This window comes from Protopterus annectens, chromosome 14.part0, assembly GCF_019279795.1.
Source record: "Protopterus annectens isolate FY-2018-M chromosome 14.part0, PAN1.0, whole genome shotgun sequence".
Taxonomy (NCBI): Eukaryota; Metazoa; Chordata; order Ceratodontiformes; family Protopteridae; genus Protopterus; species Protopterus annectens.
In genome coordinates, this window is record NC_056748.1 from 1,099,341,416 (window position 1) to 1,099,358,149 (window position 16,734).

Consider the following 16,734-nt stretch of genomic DNA (forward strand, 5'->3'; position numbering starts at 1 on the left):
CCAGTCGCCAGTTCGCCGATTCTCAGTGAGGCGTTTTCATAGCCCCTGACGACCGCTACTTTACAGCCGCAGGCCGATATCAACTCCCACATGGAGTCAATCAGGCCTACAGAAACGCAAGGTATTGGACCTTCAGAAACCATTCCCTCAGATGGGTCCAGAGCCGCTGAGCAGGCATCGGCTTCTGAGGGCGTTTTCAGGCCTACACAATTATATGTTAAAACGACTTCAGCTTCAAAGGCAAAGACTAAAGCAGCTTTAAAGGCAAAGAAACAAGTACAACAGCCCCATGGACAGGCCTCCATGCCTAAAAAACAGATGCTCAAAATGGCCGAAGACCTGATTACTTTGATCAGGGGTTCGCATCCCCCTCCTGACAAGAGGCCTAAGCAAGAGATAGAATATGAATCTTCAGATCAGGTTTCCATTTCATCTGATTCCTCTTCTGATCAGGAATACTCTCTTCCTCCTTATGAAGATTCCGATGCTGAAGAATCTACCCCCTCAGCTTCTCCTCCTGAGGATTATTCTTTTGGGGAAACACTGCATACCATGAGGGAGCATTTCCACTGGGAGAGCCAAGATTATTCAGAATCTAAGAAAAGGCTCAGAGACTTTATTTTACTGCCTCAGCACAGGCTCCTTGCTATTCCACCTGTGCTAGACATTGTAGATGCTGTATTTTCAGAGTCCAGTCTGACTCCTGACTCCTTACCTCCAGCTCCTGTTAAGCCAGATAGATACTACAGGGTTCCAGACGCCCAGAAATTTCTTTTTAAAAACCCTGCTGCTGACCCAGAAGCTATCTCTCAGGGTCCCAAGGGGGTCAAGGCTTCCACTGCAAAAAACCCTACCCCCTCTGACAGAGATTCCAGGGCACTGGACAGATGGGGAAAAAAGATTTACACTTCTGCTACATTGGTTATAAGGGCTTTAAATTGTCAGTTTCATATGCTTAAATATCAGCAATACATTATGTCACTGCTTAAACAGAAAATGTTGACAAACTCAATGTGCAGACAATAAAGAAATGCAGGATTTATTGCATGCAGCTGAACAAGTTGGAAAGCATACTTTACAATGTGGTTTTGATTCTTTGAAGGCCTCCTGCAGAGCCGCTGTAACGGGTTCTGTCATTAGGAGGCATGCTTGGTTAAAGGAACAGACTCTGCCTGATCATGTTAAAGCAAAATTATTAGATGCTCCATTACAGCATGATACCTTGTTTGGTGTTAAAGCAGAAGAGGTGTTGAAGAAAATGGAGGACAAAGCCAAATCTATGCAGACAGTCAAGGATTTCTTACAGGTACAGCCTCCAAGATTTAGCAGACACTGGCCTACAAAGAATTGGTCCTTTCCAGTGTCAGACAGGCCACAAAGAGGCAGATACAGACGCCCTAGAGGCAGATCCCAACCCCAAGGCTCATACAGGTCTAAACAATAGGGTGCTTCTACCTCCAAAAGCAGAGAAGACAAGTCACAGCAATACAGAAAGCAGTCCCAATGACTTCCCTCTGCCAGCGCCAAGCACTTATCTTCTGGCAGCTCCTTTAGGGGGAAGACTAACACTTTTTTCTCAAAACTGGCACCTAATCACCCAGGACAAATGGATCTTGAACATAGTGTCACAAGGTTACAGGTTCCACTTTCACACCCTGCCAAGGACAAACGGTATGCCAGACCTGCCAAAAAATCAATGGGCAGAGGCACAAAAGCAAGTTTCATCCCTCCTGGACATGAGGGCCATTCACCGAGTACCACAGCAAGAGCAGGGACAAGGATTTTACTCCAGACTTTTCTTGGTGCCCAGAAAGGACAAAGCCTGGAGGCCAATACTGGACCTATCTTTTCTAAACACATACCTGAATATTCCAAAATTCAGAATCTTGACTCTGCAGCAGCTTCTGCCCATGCTGGGCAGGAAGGCTTGGCTTGTAACTTTGGACCTAAAAGAGGCATACCTGCATGTCCCAATCAGACAATCATGCAGAAGATACCTCAGATTCATAGCTGGCTCAATGCACTACCAATTCTCTGCACTGCCCTTTGGCTTATCTACTGTGCCTTCACAAAATGCCTGGCACCAGTAATTGCATTTTGCAGACAAAGAGGAATACAAATATATCCTTACTTGGACGACTGCCTTATTCAAGCAGAGAACAAGGACTTACTACTACAGCATCTGGCGTTTGTAAAATGATTATTAACATGCCTAGGGTACACAGTAAACGAAAAGAAATCAAAACTAGTACCCTCTCAAGGGATAATATTCCTGGGTGCAAGCTTAAGTACAATTGCCCAGATGGCTTATCTCACACCAGACAAACAAAGGCAACTGACTACTTATTTCAAAACATTGGCAACAAACACCCAGTTAACTGCAAGAAAAATTCTGCAGGCTTTGGGCTTCATGGCATCCTGCATTCTACTAATTCCATATGCAAGACTGCATATGAGGAAACTACAATGGTATCTAAAAAGTATTTGGACTCAACATTGCCACAGCCTGGAAACAATAATTACACTCATTCCCTGCCTGCAACAGGAGTTTCGATGGTGGGTAAAGGCCTGTCACCACAACAAGGGGCAGTCATTCACCATGCCCCCAGCCAGGCAGACATTGACAACAGATGCATCAGATTATGCCTGGGAGGCCCTCATGGCAGGAAGATGTATTCAGGGCTCATGGTCCGCAATCCAAATGCATCTACATATCAATCAAAAAGAGATGCTAGCTGTTCAAAATGCCTTGACAGCCTTCAAGGATCTACTTCATCCAGGACAACTACTGATAAAGACGGACAATACTATAGTCATGTGGTACATAAACAAGCAGGGAGGTACACATTCCTACCCCCTTTGCAGACTAGCCATGGCTTTGTGGGACACAGCATTGACTTACCAAGTACATCTGCAAGCACAATTCCTGCCAGGAAAGATAAATACACTGGCAGACGAACTAAGCAGAAACCTCATGGATCCCCACGAGTGGAAATTGGATCCACAAGTCTTCAACATGATAACAAGGAATTGGGGATGCTCGGACATAGATCTATTTGCCTCCCCTCACAACTGCCAACTACAGAGATTCTGCACAAGGACTTATCCCAAGCAAGCATGGAAAGTGGATGCTCTATCTTTCAACTGGAAAAACTTAACAGTATATGCCTTTCCCCCACTGCCTCTCCTCCACAAGGTACTCCTAAAGGTCAGACAAGAGAAGCCAAAAGTGATACTGATTGCCCCAGACTGGCCCTGCCAGCACTGCTACCCAAATTCCTCACTTACTGACCCAACAAAACAATCAGATCCTGCACAGCCAACTCAGGACCTTAAATCTGGCAGCATGGCGGATAATGTTGCTTTTTAAAACACACCTCTCTCTAAAGCGGTGATGGATGTTATCTTGGAGGCCAGGAGGCCCAGTACTAGAAAATCTTATGCAGAAAAATGGAAGAGATTCTGTGCTTGGAACCAGGCACAAGGAATTGACATGATTCTGCCAAATATCCCTCAGATTTTGCAATACTTAACTGAGATGCTGGACAAAGGTCTGTCCTTTTCATCTATTAAGATTCATGCCTCTGCCATTTCAGCTCATTACAATACAGAGCCACCTATTTTTCCTCATCCTTTATTAAGGCAGTACCTCAGAGGAGCCAAAAACTTACGGCCTCCAAGGAGATTACCAATACCTGCATGGGACCTCAGTTATGTCTTGGAAAAACTCACTCTGCCTCCTTTTGAGCCAGCCGCTACAGCTGATATAAAATTTTTATCATGGAAAACAGCTCTGCTCTTAACCATAACTTCTGCAAGACGAGTCTCAGAGCTACAGGCACTCATGGCTGTGGAACCTTTTATAATTTTCCATCCAGATAGGGTTTCTCTAAGGACAAACCCCACATTTATGCCTAAGGTAGTGTTCAGTGTGGCACTCAACCAAACTATTCATTTGCCTACCTTTTTATCCAAACCCACAGAATAAGGGTGAGAGACTTCTGCATTCTTTGGACATGGACAGCTGCGCTTCTACTTGGACAGAACCAAAGCTTTCAGAAAGACTGAGCAATTACTGGTAGCCTATGCTGCAGGATCACAAGGAAAGGCTATGTCAAAGCAGACTATTTCAAAGTGGATAGGTCACTGCATTTGTTATGCTATTCTCAACATGGCAAATCAGTGCCTAAGGGCATTAGGTCGCATTCAACCAGAGCAGCAGCCACTTCAGCAGCCTTCCTCAGAGGAGTGCCAACCAAAGACATTCTAGAGGCTACAACCTGGAGTTCACTGCACACTTTTACAAAGCACTACCACTTACCACTCTACTCCAAATCCAGGGCAGGCTTTGCCACTGCAGTACTGCAGGGCCTCATAGCCGTTCCTAATTCTATTTAGTTCCATCCTCCCAACCTTAGCTTTGGGATTCAACCCAATTGTGTTCACTGCACACTTTTACAAAGCACTACCACTTACCACTCTACTCCAAATCCAGGGCAGGCTTTGCCACTGCAGTACTGCAGGACCTTATAGCCGTTCCTAATTCTATTTAGTTCCATCCTCCCGACCTTAGCTTTGGGATTCAACCCAATTGTAATGACTGCAACAGTGAAACACGATGAACATAGTACAGTTGTGTACCTACCACAAATGTAGATGTTCGAGTGTATTCACTGTTGCAGTCCAGGTTACCCACCCACCACCCCCCCTTTCTTTGCTGGACCTTATCTGTACTTCTCTATTCTATACAGCCTATGTGGTGTATTTGCTTGTAGATGAAGGAAACTTGTTACTTGTTGCATGCATGCTTTATTGACATATTTTAGCCTACCCTTTTGGGGGGGCACCTGACATCTGGGGCAAGAAAAACTGAAGAAAATGGCATCGGCTGCATCTTTTATACCCCTGGCGCACTGATGTCAGGGAGGAGGCAACAGCAACCGACGCCGGACCTAGACTTTGGAATTCAGGCCGACTGCGGGTAGCCTGCCAGCAGGATAACCCAATTGTAATGACTGCAACAGTGAATACACTCGAACATCTGCATTTATGGTAGGTACACAACTGTACTTTTTGATGGGTGCATGCATCAGGCTGGATTTAATCATACCATCCCTTGCTTGAGGATGTCACAGAGCAGCTACTAAATGCATTCTTGAGCAAGAAATTAATTTTTTAGACACCCCCCCCCCCCAATCACATCATCAACTTCAAAAAGCACTTATGGTCTCGCTAGACGTGAAGGATCCAGACCTGCTCTGAAGATCAAAGAAGGTTCCTCTGTATTATACTAAGATTAGCACATTTCCAAATCACCTCCTGGCCCTTTAAATTTTCCACTTCTCTCAAAATGTTGGCGAAGACTATAGCTAATCATTTTGCACATCTTTGGCTGCAGGGCTTTAACATCTCTACCCGAGTGTTTGCATAATCCAAGTAATGTCCTAGAAATAGTTGACCACACCTTCAAGGTACACTGCTTCTGTAAGCTATATGCATGTCTCAATCTTCAGAGCTTCATTCTTATTCTGTCGTAAACCAAATGCTAACTAAGAGCCATGTAGGGCATGAAGAACTGCAGTGGATGCCCTATTTCATCTTTTCAGAGGCTCCCACTGTACCCTCTGTGACTGCAAGAACCACCCTAAAGACTGTAGATGTGTGCTGTTTTTGATTGTCATGGTCCCTCCGATGAGGTTATTTGAAGAAACTTTAGTGGCACTTCAAAAAACTGTTTTCACAGTACCTGCATTCTAGGGAGGAGGTAATTACTCTTATTCTGCTATGCACAAGGCATTCTGTGGGTGGGTGTTGCACATGAAAATCAATCCACACATGCCTTTTGTGAAACCCGAGGGGGCCAGCCTCTGACCATGGATGCAGCCAACCTAGGTTGAGGGTGCACAAGGATACCCTCAGGATGTAGACACTTGGAACAGTGAGAATAAGGCCAGAACCATCAATTTCAAGGGGATGCTGGCCTTTGTTTTCTACTTCGGTCTTAAGACCATTGATTCTCAGCCTTGTTTCAGATGATCTCAGGCTGATGTAATATTTTAACAAATAAGGAGGCACTTATTCCTATGCCTTGATACTCCAGCCATGAATGTTTTGGTTCTTGCATCATTGCAGAGCATCCATCTCCGTGTGTATTACATGCCTTCAGTACACAATGCTTTAGTGGATCCACCTAAACATTTCAACACCCGGTCCTCTCTAATGGAGAATGAATCTAGAGTCCATCTACAAACACACTGTGCTTTGAAGAGCCCCAGGAGTAGACCTCCTTACATTCCCTAAAACTAACAGAATCCAAACTTTTGTTGTAGGTACCCTTCTCAAGACAGCAGTACACACATTTTCCATTACATGCAGCAAAGGTCTTCTGTATGTCTTCCCTCATTTACTTCTCATATATAGGATGGAAATTCAGATCTCTCCTTGAGTCCATCTTCAGCCATTCAGGATTATGGATTCCAAGCTCAGGCACCTGCCCTTACCCTTAACCCTGTGCAAGGCCCAACATTACCCCAGATCTTGTTAGCTATTCCTTTGAACCAGACGTGGATCTCCTTTGCTCAGGCATGAGTGACTTTGTGAGAAGAGTTTTTCTTTGATACTTTATCTTTTGGTACATTAATCTGTATACTGTAGTTATACCTTTACTGCCCCTTTCGTAGTTATCTAATTAGTTGTATTATTCCCTTCTTTTCCTCCGGCCTTTAGCACCATCTTTTGTCGTAAAAAAATGTATATATTTATTTTCAAATTAATAACTTCTTAGTCTTTAGGATTACTGTGTTTTTGTCACTGCTGCTGTTGTCACCATGTCTCATAAACCCTTAGGTTTTAAAAAGTGTGTGTGGTCTGCGGTCACAAGATACCAAATTTCCACACACATTCTAAATGTGTGTACTGCCTTGGGGGCTGCTCACTTAGATGAGCAATGTGCTGTCAGCGCTGCCTTTTTCAGCCAAGCTATTGTGGAAAGGAAGAATACGCTTAACGTTAAGGAACTTCTCCTTGCCCTTTTAGAAAAATTGTCAAAGACTCCATCAGTTGATTCTGGAGTTTTCCCTTCTTGCAAAAAGGCCCTCAGACAAGTCAAAAGAGGATTACTTCATGAGCCCTAAAGAAAAGATCAAGGAGCCGAGAAAGCATTCTTCTGATTGGTCTTCATCTGCTCTTGCCACTTCAGCCACAGCGCCAAAGTCCTCTAAATATTTGGATCCAGCACTGTTCTCTGAGCCAACTTTGATCGGATCAAAAACTCCCTCTCCCCCTGTCCCGGAGCCATGTTTTTCCCTAGAGCCAGTTTCTCCTCTGCTTATGTCTCCATTTCTTCAGGAAGGACTGGTCTTTAAGACCATTGTCTACCTCTTCTTCCCTGCAGTCAGTCCAGTCATTCAGGAGCCTCTCCAAAGCAGATGTGCACCAGGTAATGAGGCAATTCCTCGGGACCCAGGTTTATTTTGGGTTCTCCCAGCTTCAGCCACTTCTGGTAGCTCCTACCACAATTTGCTTGTTGGAGTTAATGATCCGAGCATCATGCAGAGCTTGTCTGCGCCAAATCTGAAGATTTGGTTTTCTTCTATTCTAACCCAAATGGTTTCAATCAAATTGGAACCAGAAGAACCTCTGAGCCAAAGCATCAGCACCAGATCTGGGAGGACAGGTTCAACTTCAAGGTTTTCGAGGCATCCCTTCCTCTCAGAGCATAGGAACTGTACAGCTCAACATCAGTGTCAACCTCAGAACTGAGCCAATTGGTATTCTGGGGTTTGTCAAGAGAGGTTCCTTTAGCTCCCACAGGATGAATTTTGTGGTCTCCTTTGGTTTCGGAGTTTGAAGCTGCCGAGTGAGTACTGTACCAGTCGGATGAGGGAATTCTTTTCTTGCTCTGTTTTGTCAATCCACAAAAACTCCCCTGGATCCTGATCCTTCTCATCCAGTGCACTTGGAACAACCAGACTGGTTGAGTCCCGAGACAGTCGATGTAGGGAACTTGCAAATCTCTTCCGAGTCCTCACCAGAAACATCCTATTGGTTAGGTCCCTTCAAAGCATACATGTAAGAGGAGGGATGTAGACTGCCCCCAGGAGTGTCTTACAGAGGACGGTGATCTTGATTAGGAGGGATCCATCAGTTCTCCCAGTGACCTCTTGAGGATGTCTCATTCAGGGAGATTCTCGCACATTTGAGACATAAAGGTGGGTGTCCACTGATGGCACCTCCCAAGAGGAGTCAGTGTTTCTAAAGGCCTTTGGTTCAGCTCAGCTATATCTTGGGTGGTTCCCTCCACTGACGAGATGGTGGATCTCATTTCTAAGAGGAAATGGAAGGAGACAGATATGACTGAACCATTTCCCCACAAGCCAGACAAGTACTTTATCTCTCCAAAAGATTGCCAACAGTAGAGCAAGAATCTGGCCATAGATTCCATAGTACTGGCAATGACCACCAAAAAAGAACTTGCAGAAGAGAGCTCTTCTGTCCTTCTCCCTAACTTGGAGTTCAGGGAGCTAGACAGATTCAGGAAACAGGCTTACACTTCAGCTACCTTCACTCTTAGGGCACTGAATTCCTTGAGATTTCAGAGAGGCTTGACTAAGGAAATCTCCAAATTCCACTCCAGGCCTCTATCTGCAGAGGATAAGAAAACCTGGGATTCTCAGTCACACTGCAGTCCCTTTCCAGTGACTCAGTGCATCTAATTTCTAATGCAAGTGAAGGCTCTTAGAGAGGCTTGGGTACTGACATTAATGTAAGGAGACATGCCTGGATGGACTTGTGTGACTTTGTGAAGCACTTCAAGACATCCTTTATTAATGACCGATTTGGCTAAACACTCTTCAGGCCTAAAGTAAAAGAAACATTGACCAGGCATAAACAAGATGAGAAGAACCTTTCTGCTATTGGAATACAGTTCTCTGACCCCCCCCAGAGGTCTTTTTCTAGGAACCAGAAAGGGGGCGGGTAAGAAATTATGGTTTTGGAAATCCCAAGGGTTCTCTCCAGACACTAATGAAGATAAACCCCCCTCCCTCCAAAGGGGGGTGTTCTAATAACGGACATCATCCCTAAGGCTGAGGTGGGCCATAAAAGGTTCTTTCACTGAGAGGCCTAGTCAGAACTCCTGAAGGGTTGCCCTGTTGCTGTTCCCCAGGGACAGTTGGGGGGGGGGTCACGTATCCCTGCAGCCCAAAGCCTGGATGGCCATCTTGAATGACAGATGGGTGCAGAGGAAGATATTAACTAGAAGCTATTACATCCCCTTTTTATTTCTTCCTTCAAATTCATAAAAGTTACCAAATGTTCCACCTTCTCAAAGACCAACAGCACTCGGAGAAATACAAAAGCTGCTAAAAAAGCAAGTCATCCAAGAGGTCCTGCCAGAACAGCTTGGATCCAGAACTTACTCATGATTCTTTTTAGTGACAAAAAATAATGAGGACTTGAGGGCAATTTTGAACCTTGCTTACCTCAACCAGTGTGTCCGACAATCAAAGTTCCAGATGGTCATAGTTCAGTCCACTCTCCTACTACTGAGAATCAGTGACTGGATGTGCTGCTTAGACCTGCAGGATGAGAGCTTCCTATTGAAATGTCAGCACTCGAAATGCTGAATGCCAACATACCCCCCCCCCCCGAAAAAAAAGTGCAAAAACACAGGAAAAGAGCGAATCTTGAAGATCACTCTTCTCCTTAAAACTTATTTTAGCATGAGGGCCAAGCCCGCCCCACAACCACAGAACCTATGCATACCAACTGTGAGATTGCCATACCTCAGAGGAAAGGGAATATTCCGAGAAATGGCATGTTGGACTTAGTTTACATTAGTCTGTTCTTTCGGCCATTCATTCTCCATATTTTGGGACTCGTCTAGCCAATAGTTCTTGCAGGGGGAACGTGCCAAGTCTCATGGATGGTATATGTTTAGTTCTATGGGGTTTGGCACATAATTGCCTTTTCAGATTCATTGCATTCTTAAAATGAAAGGTGGGACGACCACCTATCAGGGCTCTGGTCTTACCATCAGAAATTAAAAATTCCTAATGTTTACATATAATGTCACATAGGATATATGTCGCTGGTATATTTAATACCAAATTTAAGTTGATGTTGGCTATCGTTCCTGTGATCAGAGACCAACCTAGTATGACGATCAACCACATGTCTAGAAAATGAGGTTTGAACCTATCAGTGCGCCTACCATCCTGCACCATTGTTATGTGTTTCCACCAGACATTTGTCTAGAAAATAAGGTTTGTACCTATCAGTGCGCCTACCATCCTGCACCATTGTTCTCGTGTTTCCACCAGACATTTGTCATACCCCCTTTGTAAAAAAACATTCTGTCATATTATTTATGGCATCTAAAAAACTCGATTCCTGTATGCATAACCTAGACATCCTAATGTATTGTCCCTTCACTGTGTTGGGGTAGGTATGTCATGGATGCATACTTTCATTAACCAACAAATTATTCTTCCAGCAGGTTTTCCAATGTAATGAAGTGTTCAAGACACCCACACTGTTAATTTCTAGATGCACGTCTAGGAAATCTGTAGCAGATCTAGAGCAAACCATACTAAAAAACAAAAAATCAATACGGTCATTGTTCCAAGTCCCTCTGTGAACCACCCCATCATATATCCTATCTGTGACGTTATACTATGAGACTTATGTTCCCCCTGCAGGAACTATTGTATCTGCACATATATTACTACAGTACAGACCTTTGAACACCCTAGACTTAATTTTAAGTTCTCCCCAACTTCTATAGTGACTGCAGGACACGAAATGTGGTGTATTTAGCCACCTGCAACCAATGTCCAAGTTTTCACGTGGGCACAACTAATAAGATGCTCAAAGAGTGAGTAACAAGACACCTACATGATCTAAGAAAAAGATATGAAAAATGCTTTAGCAAAACATATAATGGACTTTGATGGTCATTGTTTTTCTTCAAGGGTTTTGCAATGTATATTTGAGAATGGGGGGGGCATTGTGAATTATACTGAAAATGTAGAGCTGTCATGGATTTTAAAATTACAGGCAGATTGTTATCCAGGTCTAAACTGTTCTGTATCTTTGAAACCAGCTCTGCTGGAGCATGATTTGCAATACTAATTAGTTGCTAGGCATTCAGTAATGGCTTTGTCTTTGATTGGGTGTTAATTCTTCTGCTTAATTGTTTTAGATACTATATATTTGTACTGTGAACTAGTGTTTTTAGATCTGATGAAGCGTTTGTTGGAAAACGCTGAAGCGCTTATCTTCTTTTATATTAAAATTCCATGTTTTTATGACTGTGATGTTCCTGCCTAATTATGGAATTCATTATTCCTTTATCCTAGTATAACCAGGCTAACCTATTCTAAAGGCTGTTCAAGTGCACTTCTTAGCTGCAGATCAGCTTATGAGCTCTCATATTACCTTTAGGTTACCTTTTGTAGTAGCAGTGTTACGGAGCTGTCTGCATTCTTTGGGCAAAACTCTGAGGTAATGTTGGGCTTCTCAGAGGGTTATGCATAAAGGGAGAAGCCTGAGCTTTGGATCCAAAGTTTTGAGTGGCCGAAGATGAATCTGAGGTCTGATCCAAAGACCCATCTGTTGAGGAAGGATGGGAACAGACAACAGATCTGTCTTCCTGGTAAGTACATAACTTTTGTTTACAGACAGGAACAACTTGCCTCTGGTTGCTCACCTGTGGCCATGACTCTCCCTGCTCCGGGAGCTGATTGGAAGTGGTCAAAGGGTCTTACCCATCTTATCCTACTTTCTGTCACACCAGTATGATGTGACAAGGTATTCCCAAAGTTAAAATGCTTATGATATGCAGCCTGGAAGATAGAACATTGATTATGGGGTAGAAGTTCTTCCTTCCTCAGAATCATTAAGAAGGCTATGAGGTGAACTACTTAAAATACATTTTATATTACAAAGTGGACTTTATTCTCTCTTTGTTATAGATCTCATAGCATTCTTCCCAGGATGGCTACAGCCTTCATTATTTGAAAAGGGTCCTTCTCATGCATCTCTTGAGGAACATTTAACAACAGTTTTGGTCTTCCTGCCTTTAGAAATGCCATTATCAGATGCACCTTTGGTAAAGCTCTAAATATGGGTGCTGCATTTGAGACCATCAAGGAAGCTGGTGCTTTCTACTTGGTGATTTTAATTTCATTTTTGATCCCCTTTGAACCTGCAAACTCCAGCTTAATGACGATCTTCTCCTGGAAAATGCGATTTTTAGTAGCTATTGCCTCATGTAGGTTGATCTCAGAATTGCAAACTGTCCTGGGCACCTTGCACGATCTTACTTATACTCCGTTTTATTGTTGATTCCGTACTGCGTAGATAGTAAGTGCTTTAACATAGCTGAAGTTGAATTTATGTCTGCCTTTAGGAACAATCTGTTTTAACTAAATGCATTCTGCTTCCAGTGGTGTATACAAATCCACAAACAAAAAGGAAATATGTCTTGCACCTTCTCATTGTGCATAGTCAGCTAAGGTTTTACTTGGACAGATCCACAATTGCAGGTAGACTGAGCAGCAAATAAGGGAGACCTGTTTTTAAACCTACACTGTCAAGTTAGTTTGCGAGTTACATAGCTTTTTGTTGTGACTGCCATGATAAAACTACAAAGCCAGATTTGAGCACATTGCACAAGGTCGCTTCCACTATAGCAGCGTTTTAAGGATTGTCTCAACAAACTGTTTTAGGAGGTAGCAACATGGACATCCACTTGCAGTTGCTGTAGACATGGAATGCTAGGTATCATTTCTGGAACAAGAGCTGTGTCTGCTGGTGCATTTCTGCAGGTGTTGTGTACTTCCTCCACCCTTATCCTGTGGCCAACTCTTGTATTGCTTTAGTACTCTTCCCGTGTAGTATAAATTCATACTGCAACAGCGAGTGCTACAGAGAACATAGTGCAGATGTATGAGCATGCTCACCATAACCACAGAGGTACAAATATGGTGATCGCTGCTGCAGTATAAGGTCCCTCCATTCTCCCATCTGCTTCTGTTTGCTTATTGTTTTGGGAAGAGAACTCTCCCCTTAGGTGTGTGCATTTTAGCATTCTCCTTGGTGTAACCTCCTTAGTCTCTGAAAAAAAGAGGGAAACAAGAAACAACTGAAGATGGGGCAAGTGCTTCTCCATTTTATGCCGTATAGCATAACCCTACTGATTGGGGTCTGTGTGTGGACATAGTGAAAGCTGTTGAGGTCATGTTGGGGGGGTCATATGTCTTCCAGTGCCATAATCCTCACATTATGATTCATATTGCAGCACTATGTATTTATTGTGACTATGCTATATGCTCATCTCTAGTCCAGAGACAGCCATTCAGCAGTCTGAGCTGTGGAAAATGGGTAAAGTAATAGTCCTCTGTCAAGGATGAGAACAAAAGGAAAGAAAATAAGATACCCGAAAGGAAAAAAAATACTTATGTGTTTTCCTCCGCTCTCTGGCTTTAACCTTTTAATAACATTTTTTTCTTTTAGGTCAGACTTGGAACTGCAGTTTAAGTGCTATCATCATGAAGACAGACAGATGAATACCAATTGGCCAGCATCTGTTCAGGTCAGCGTAAATGCAACTCCACTAACGATTGAGCGGGGAGACAACAAGACCTCTCACAAACCACTGCATCTAAAACATGTTTGTCAGCCAGGAAGAAACACAATCCAGATAACCGTCACAGCATGTTGTTGTGTAAGTGTTGCAGACTGTTTTTACAGCATTTTCATCTATTTTGTTTGCTATTTGTTCGGCAGTTTAGTTCCACTAGACCTGTGGTCTTATATTCAGGGTTAATGTAAATTTATGGAAAGCATTTGTTATCCAGCTTACTGCAGAGCTTTAGGAAGTCTGAAGTCTAAACTTGTTCATGTACAGTAAGACATCTAGAACATTTCCAAACATGAATAGCTGTCTAATGCAGTATAGAGACTCAGGTCTATATCACGTTGTCGAACTTTTAAATGTTCGAACACCATGTGGTCAACACCATATGTTCGAACTTTAAAAGTTCGACAACGTAATAAAAAAAAAAAAAGAAAACACAAAAAACTTACCTGAAGGTTGTAAGCAGGGGGGCAAGCCCCCCTGCACCCCACGCACTCCCCACTACTTAAATATACCAATTCCGAGATTGCACTACATTAAATGAAAGGGAAAGCTTCCCTTATGGCGATCTCTGTTGTAACGTTCAAAGTTTTACAAGTTCGAACATATGGTTTCGACCATATGACGTTTGAACTTGTAAAAGTTCAACAATGTGAATGAGACCCTGGAGACTCTAGTGCATTACTTAACTTTGCACTTAGTAACATTTCATCAGTCTTGATTTTTCCTATAAATTGGAATTGATGATATGTGAAGTTGTTCTATCTCGCTGTTCATTCTTTACTGGTTGGTTCAGAGCCGATCCCTCGGCTCCGAGTCGGCCAATTGCAAAGCTCGAGGTCTTCAAATAGCTCGAGGCCAAGTCCCTATCCCATGATGCACCTAGAGTTACCTCTGATCTAGTTTGCTGCTGCAATAGATCGGAGGATCTGCATTAGCTTGGGGCAGTAAAACTAGTTTTCTACTTACTTATTACTGATATTTACTTATTTAGATAGTTTTATAAAGCTCTTACAGCTTTATAGTGTGTGTTACTGCCTTTTAGTCCCTTCCCTTAGTGTGTTTTAAAAAATTCCTAGTTGGCCTCTTGTTTTAGGCCTAGTTTAAAACCTTTTTGCTAGTTAATAGAGTGTGCTTAGTCAGTGACCTTATGTCATAATTTTTGCTAAAAAGTTTAGTGTGTAGTGTTTTTCTGTGTAGTGTGTTTAGCCTTCATTTCTTTTAGAAAAGGCTTACATTTATATTTACTGTTATAGTTTTTGTAATTAACAGTAATTTTGTCTGACTTGGATATTTCTTAGGATATTTAGACAGTGTGTTATATCTTAGCAGCTATCTCTTTTTTTACGTAGTGTGCTCATATTGTGTGTTTAGACAGTTGTGATGACAGCAAAGGCTTTTCCTGTCACTTTTATATTTGCATTTCTGTGTGTGTGTGTGTGTGTGTGTGTGTGTGTGAGACTTAGCCTGATTTTATTAAGGCTTTTTGTGGCTAATTACTGTTAGAATTCTTTTTGTGTGACAGTAATTTTTCTCTAAGATTTCCAATGGCCGATGAAGACAAGCACCCCAAGTCTGGTTTTAAAAAGTGCCTAAGGTGTGGCCAAAAGATATTTGTAACAGACAGCCACGTAAATTGTGTATACTGCGTAGGAGCCCTACATTTACAAGACAGCTGTGCTATATGCCATTCCTTCTCCTCAAGGGTCTTACAGGAAAGGCAGAGAAAACTGATTGACAGAGGGTTGTTGAAACCGTCGTTTCAAGAAGCTTTGATTGACTAAGATGTATCTAACAAGTCCTCAATGTCTTCTAAGACTTCAGACTCTAGGAAATCAAAGAAATCCTCGACTTCGGCACCGCTGCCATCGGAACCGACAGTCTTCACTTTTTGGAGCCGGTCCCCAGTCTTGGAACCGGTGTCCAAAGTCCGTTATACAGTCGGTACCACCTTTGGTCCGCTCTTCTCGGTCCTCTATCAGCCTTTCAGATCTGGATGTGGATCGTGTGGTGCAGAAGCTGTTATCGGCACTGGCCTTGGCAGAAATTTTATCAGCGTCGACCCAAATGGCTTCAGAGCCGAAGACCCTTTCACCAGCTCAAACTATTCCTCGTCCGAGCCATGCTGGCCCTTTAGAGCCGGAGGAGTCAGACCTGTTGATAGTGGAACCCTCGGAGCTGACACCTGCCCCAATGTCTTTGGCTCAGTGCACTCTGATGTCCTCTGTGCCGATCGAGGACTCTAGGAGCCGACACACTCTGGTCAGGTCTGGGGAGAATAGTTAGACCAACTTGTCAGTTCCCACTGTGCCTCTCGAGGCTTCGGCTTGGATGAGCTCAGCTCCTACCTCTGGTTCGGAGCCCACTGTCCTGGTGCATTGACGGTTTCTTCGGATCCGTCCGTTTCCTCGCATCGGAGCAGAGGTACTTTCGATGCCATGAGGAGAGTCATGTCTCCTAAGACATCTGCGACCTCAGGTCTGGCTTCCTCCTCCCCTAAAGCACCTGTGTCTGCTTCTGCCTCACACATCCTGACCAAGCATAGAGACCCAGAGCCTCAGGAAGCCCCATTGGGTGACTCTTGCTCTTCCGAGACCTCACCAGAAGCTCCCACTGATGAGGTTCCCAGAAAGAGGTTGTGTAAGAGGAAACATCTAGACTCCCCTCAGGAGTCTCTAACATCGGGTATTGACTTAGATGAGACAGAAGGGTCCCCACGGTCCCCCTCTGAAGATATCTCATTTGCTGAGATACTTGAAATCCTTAGGCAGAGGGGTGACTGGCAGTGCAAAAGCCCTACTGAGGACAAGTCAGTTCTCCTGAAGGCTTTCGGGTCTCAGCTCTCCACCTCTTGGGTGTCTCCACCCTTTGATGAGCTGATGCAGCTGGTCTCACGAAGGGCGTGGGAGTCTCCAGATACTGTGGAGCCTGTCCCTAGGAGGCCTAATAAGTTCATTTCTACCCCCCTTGACAAATCATTTTTAACAAAAGGTGTTCCAGTTGATGCCATGGTGGTGACAGCAGCCACCAAAAAGGAAATGTCTGAGACTTCCTCGTCTATCCATCCTAACAGAGACTCCAGGGTCATGGAT

General features: G+C 43.6%; 1 protein-coding gene across 5 annotated transcripts in view; it reads left to right on the forward strand.

The window, feature by feature from the left end:
- ZMIZ1 (zinc finger MIZ-type containing 1) overlaps window positions 1-16,734 on the forward strand; it is a 2,170,450-nt gene that overhangs the window by 2,009,017 nt on the left and 144,699 nt on the right. For all 5 annotated transcript variants that reach the window (XM_044056883.1, XM_044056886.1, XM_044056882.1 and 2 more), the window contains one exon: window positions 13,519-13,729. In XM_044056883.1, coding sequence (XP_043912818.1) covers window positions 13,519-13,729 — 211 coding nt within the window. The remainder of the gene's footprint in view (window positions 1-13,518; window positions 13,730-16,734) is intronic.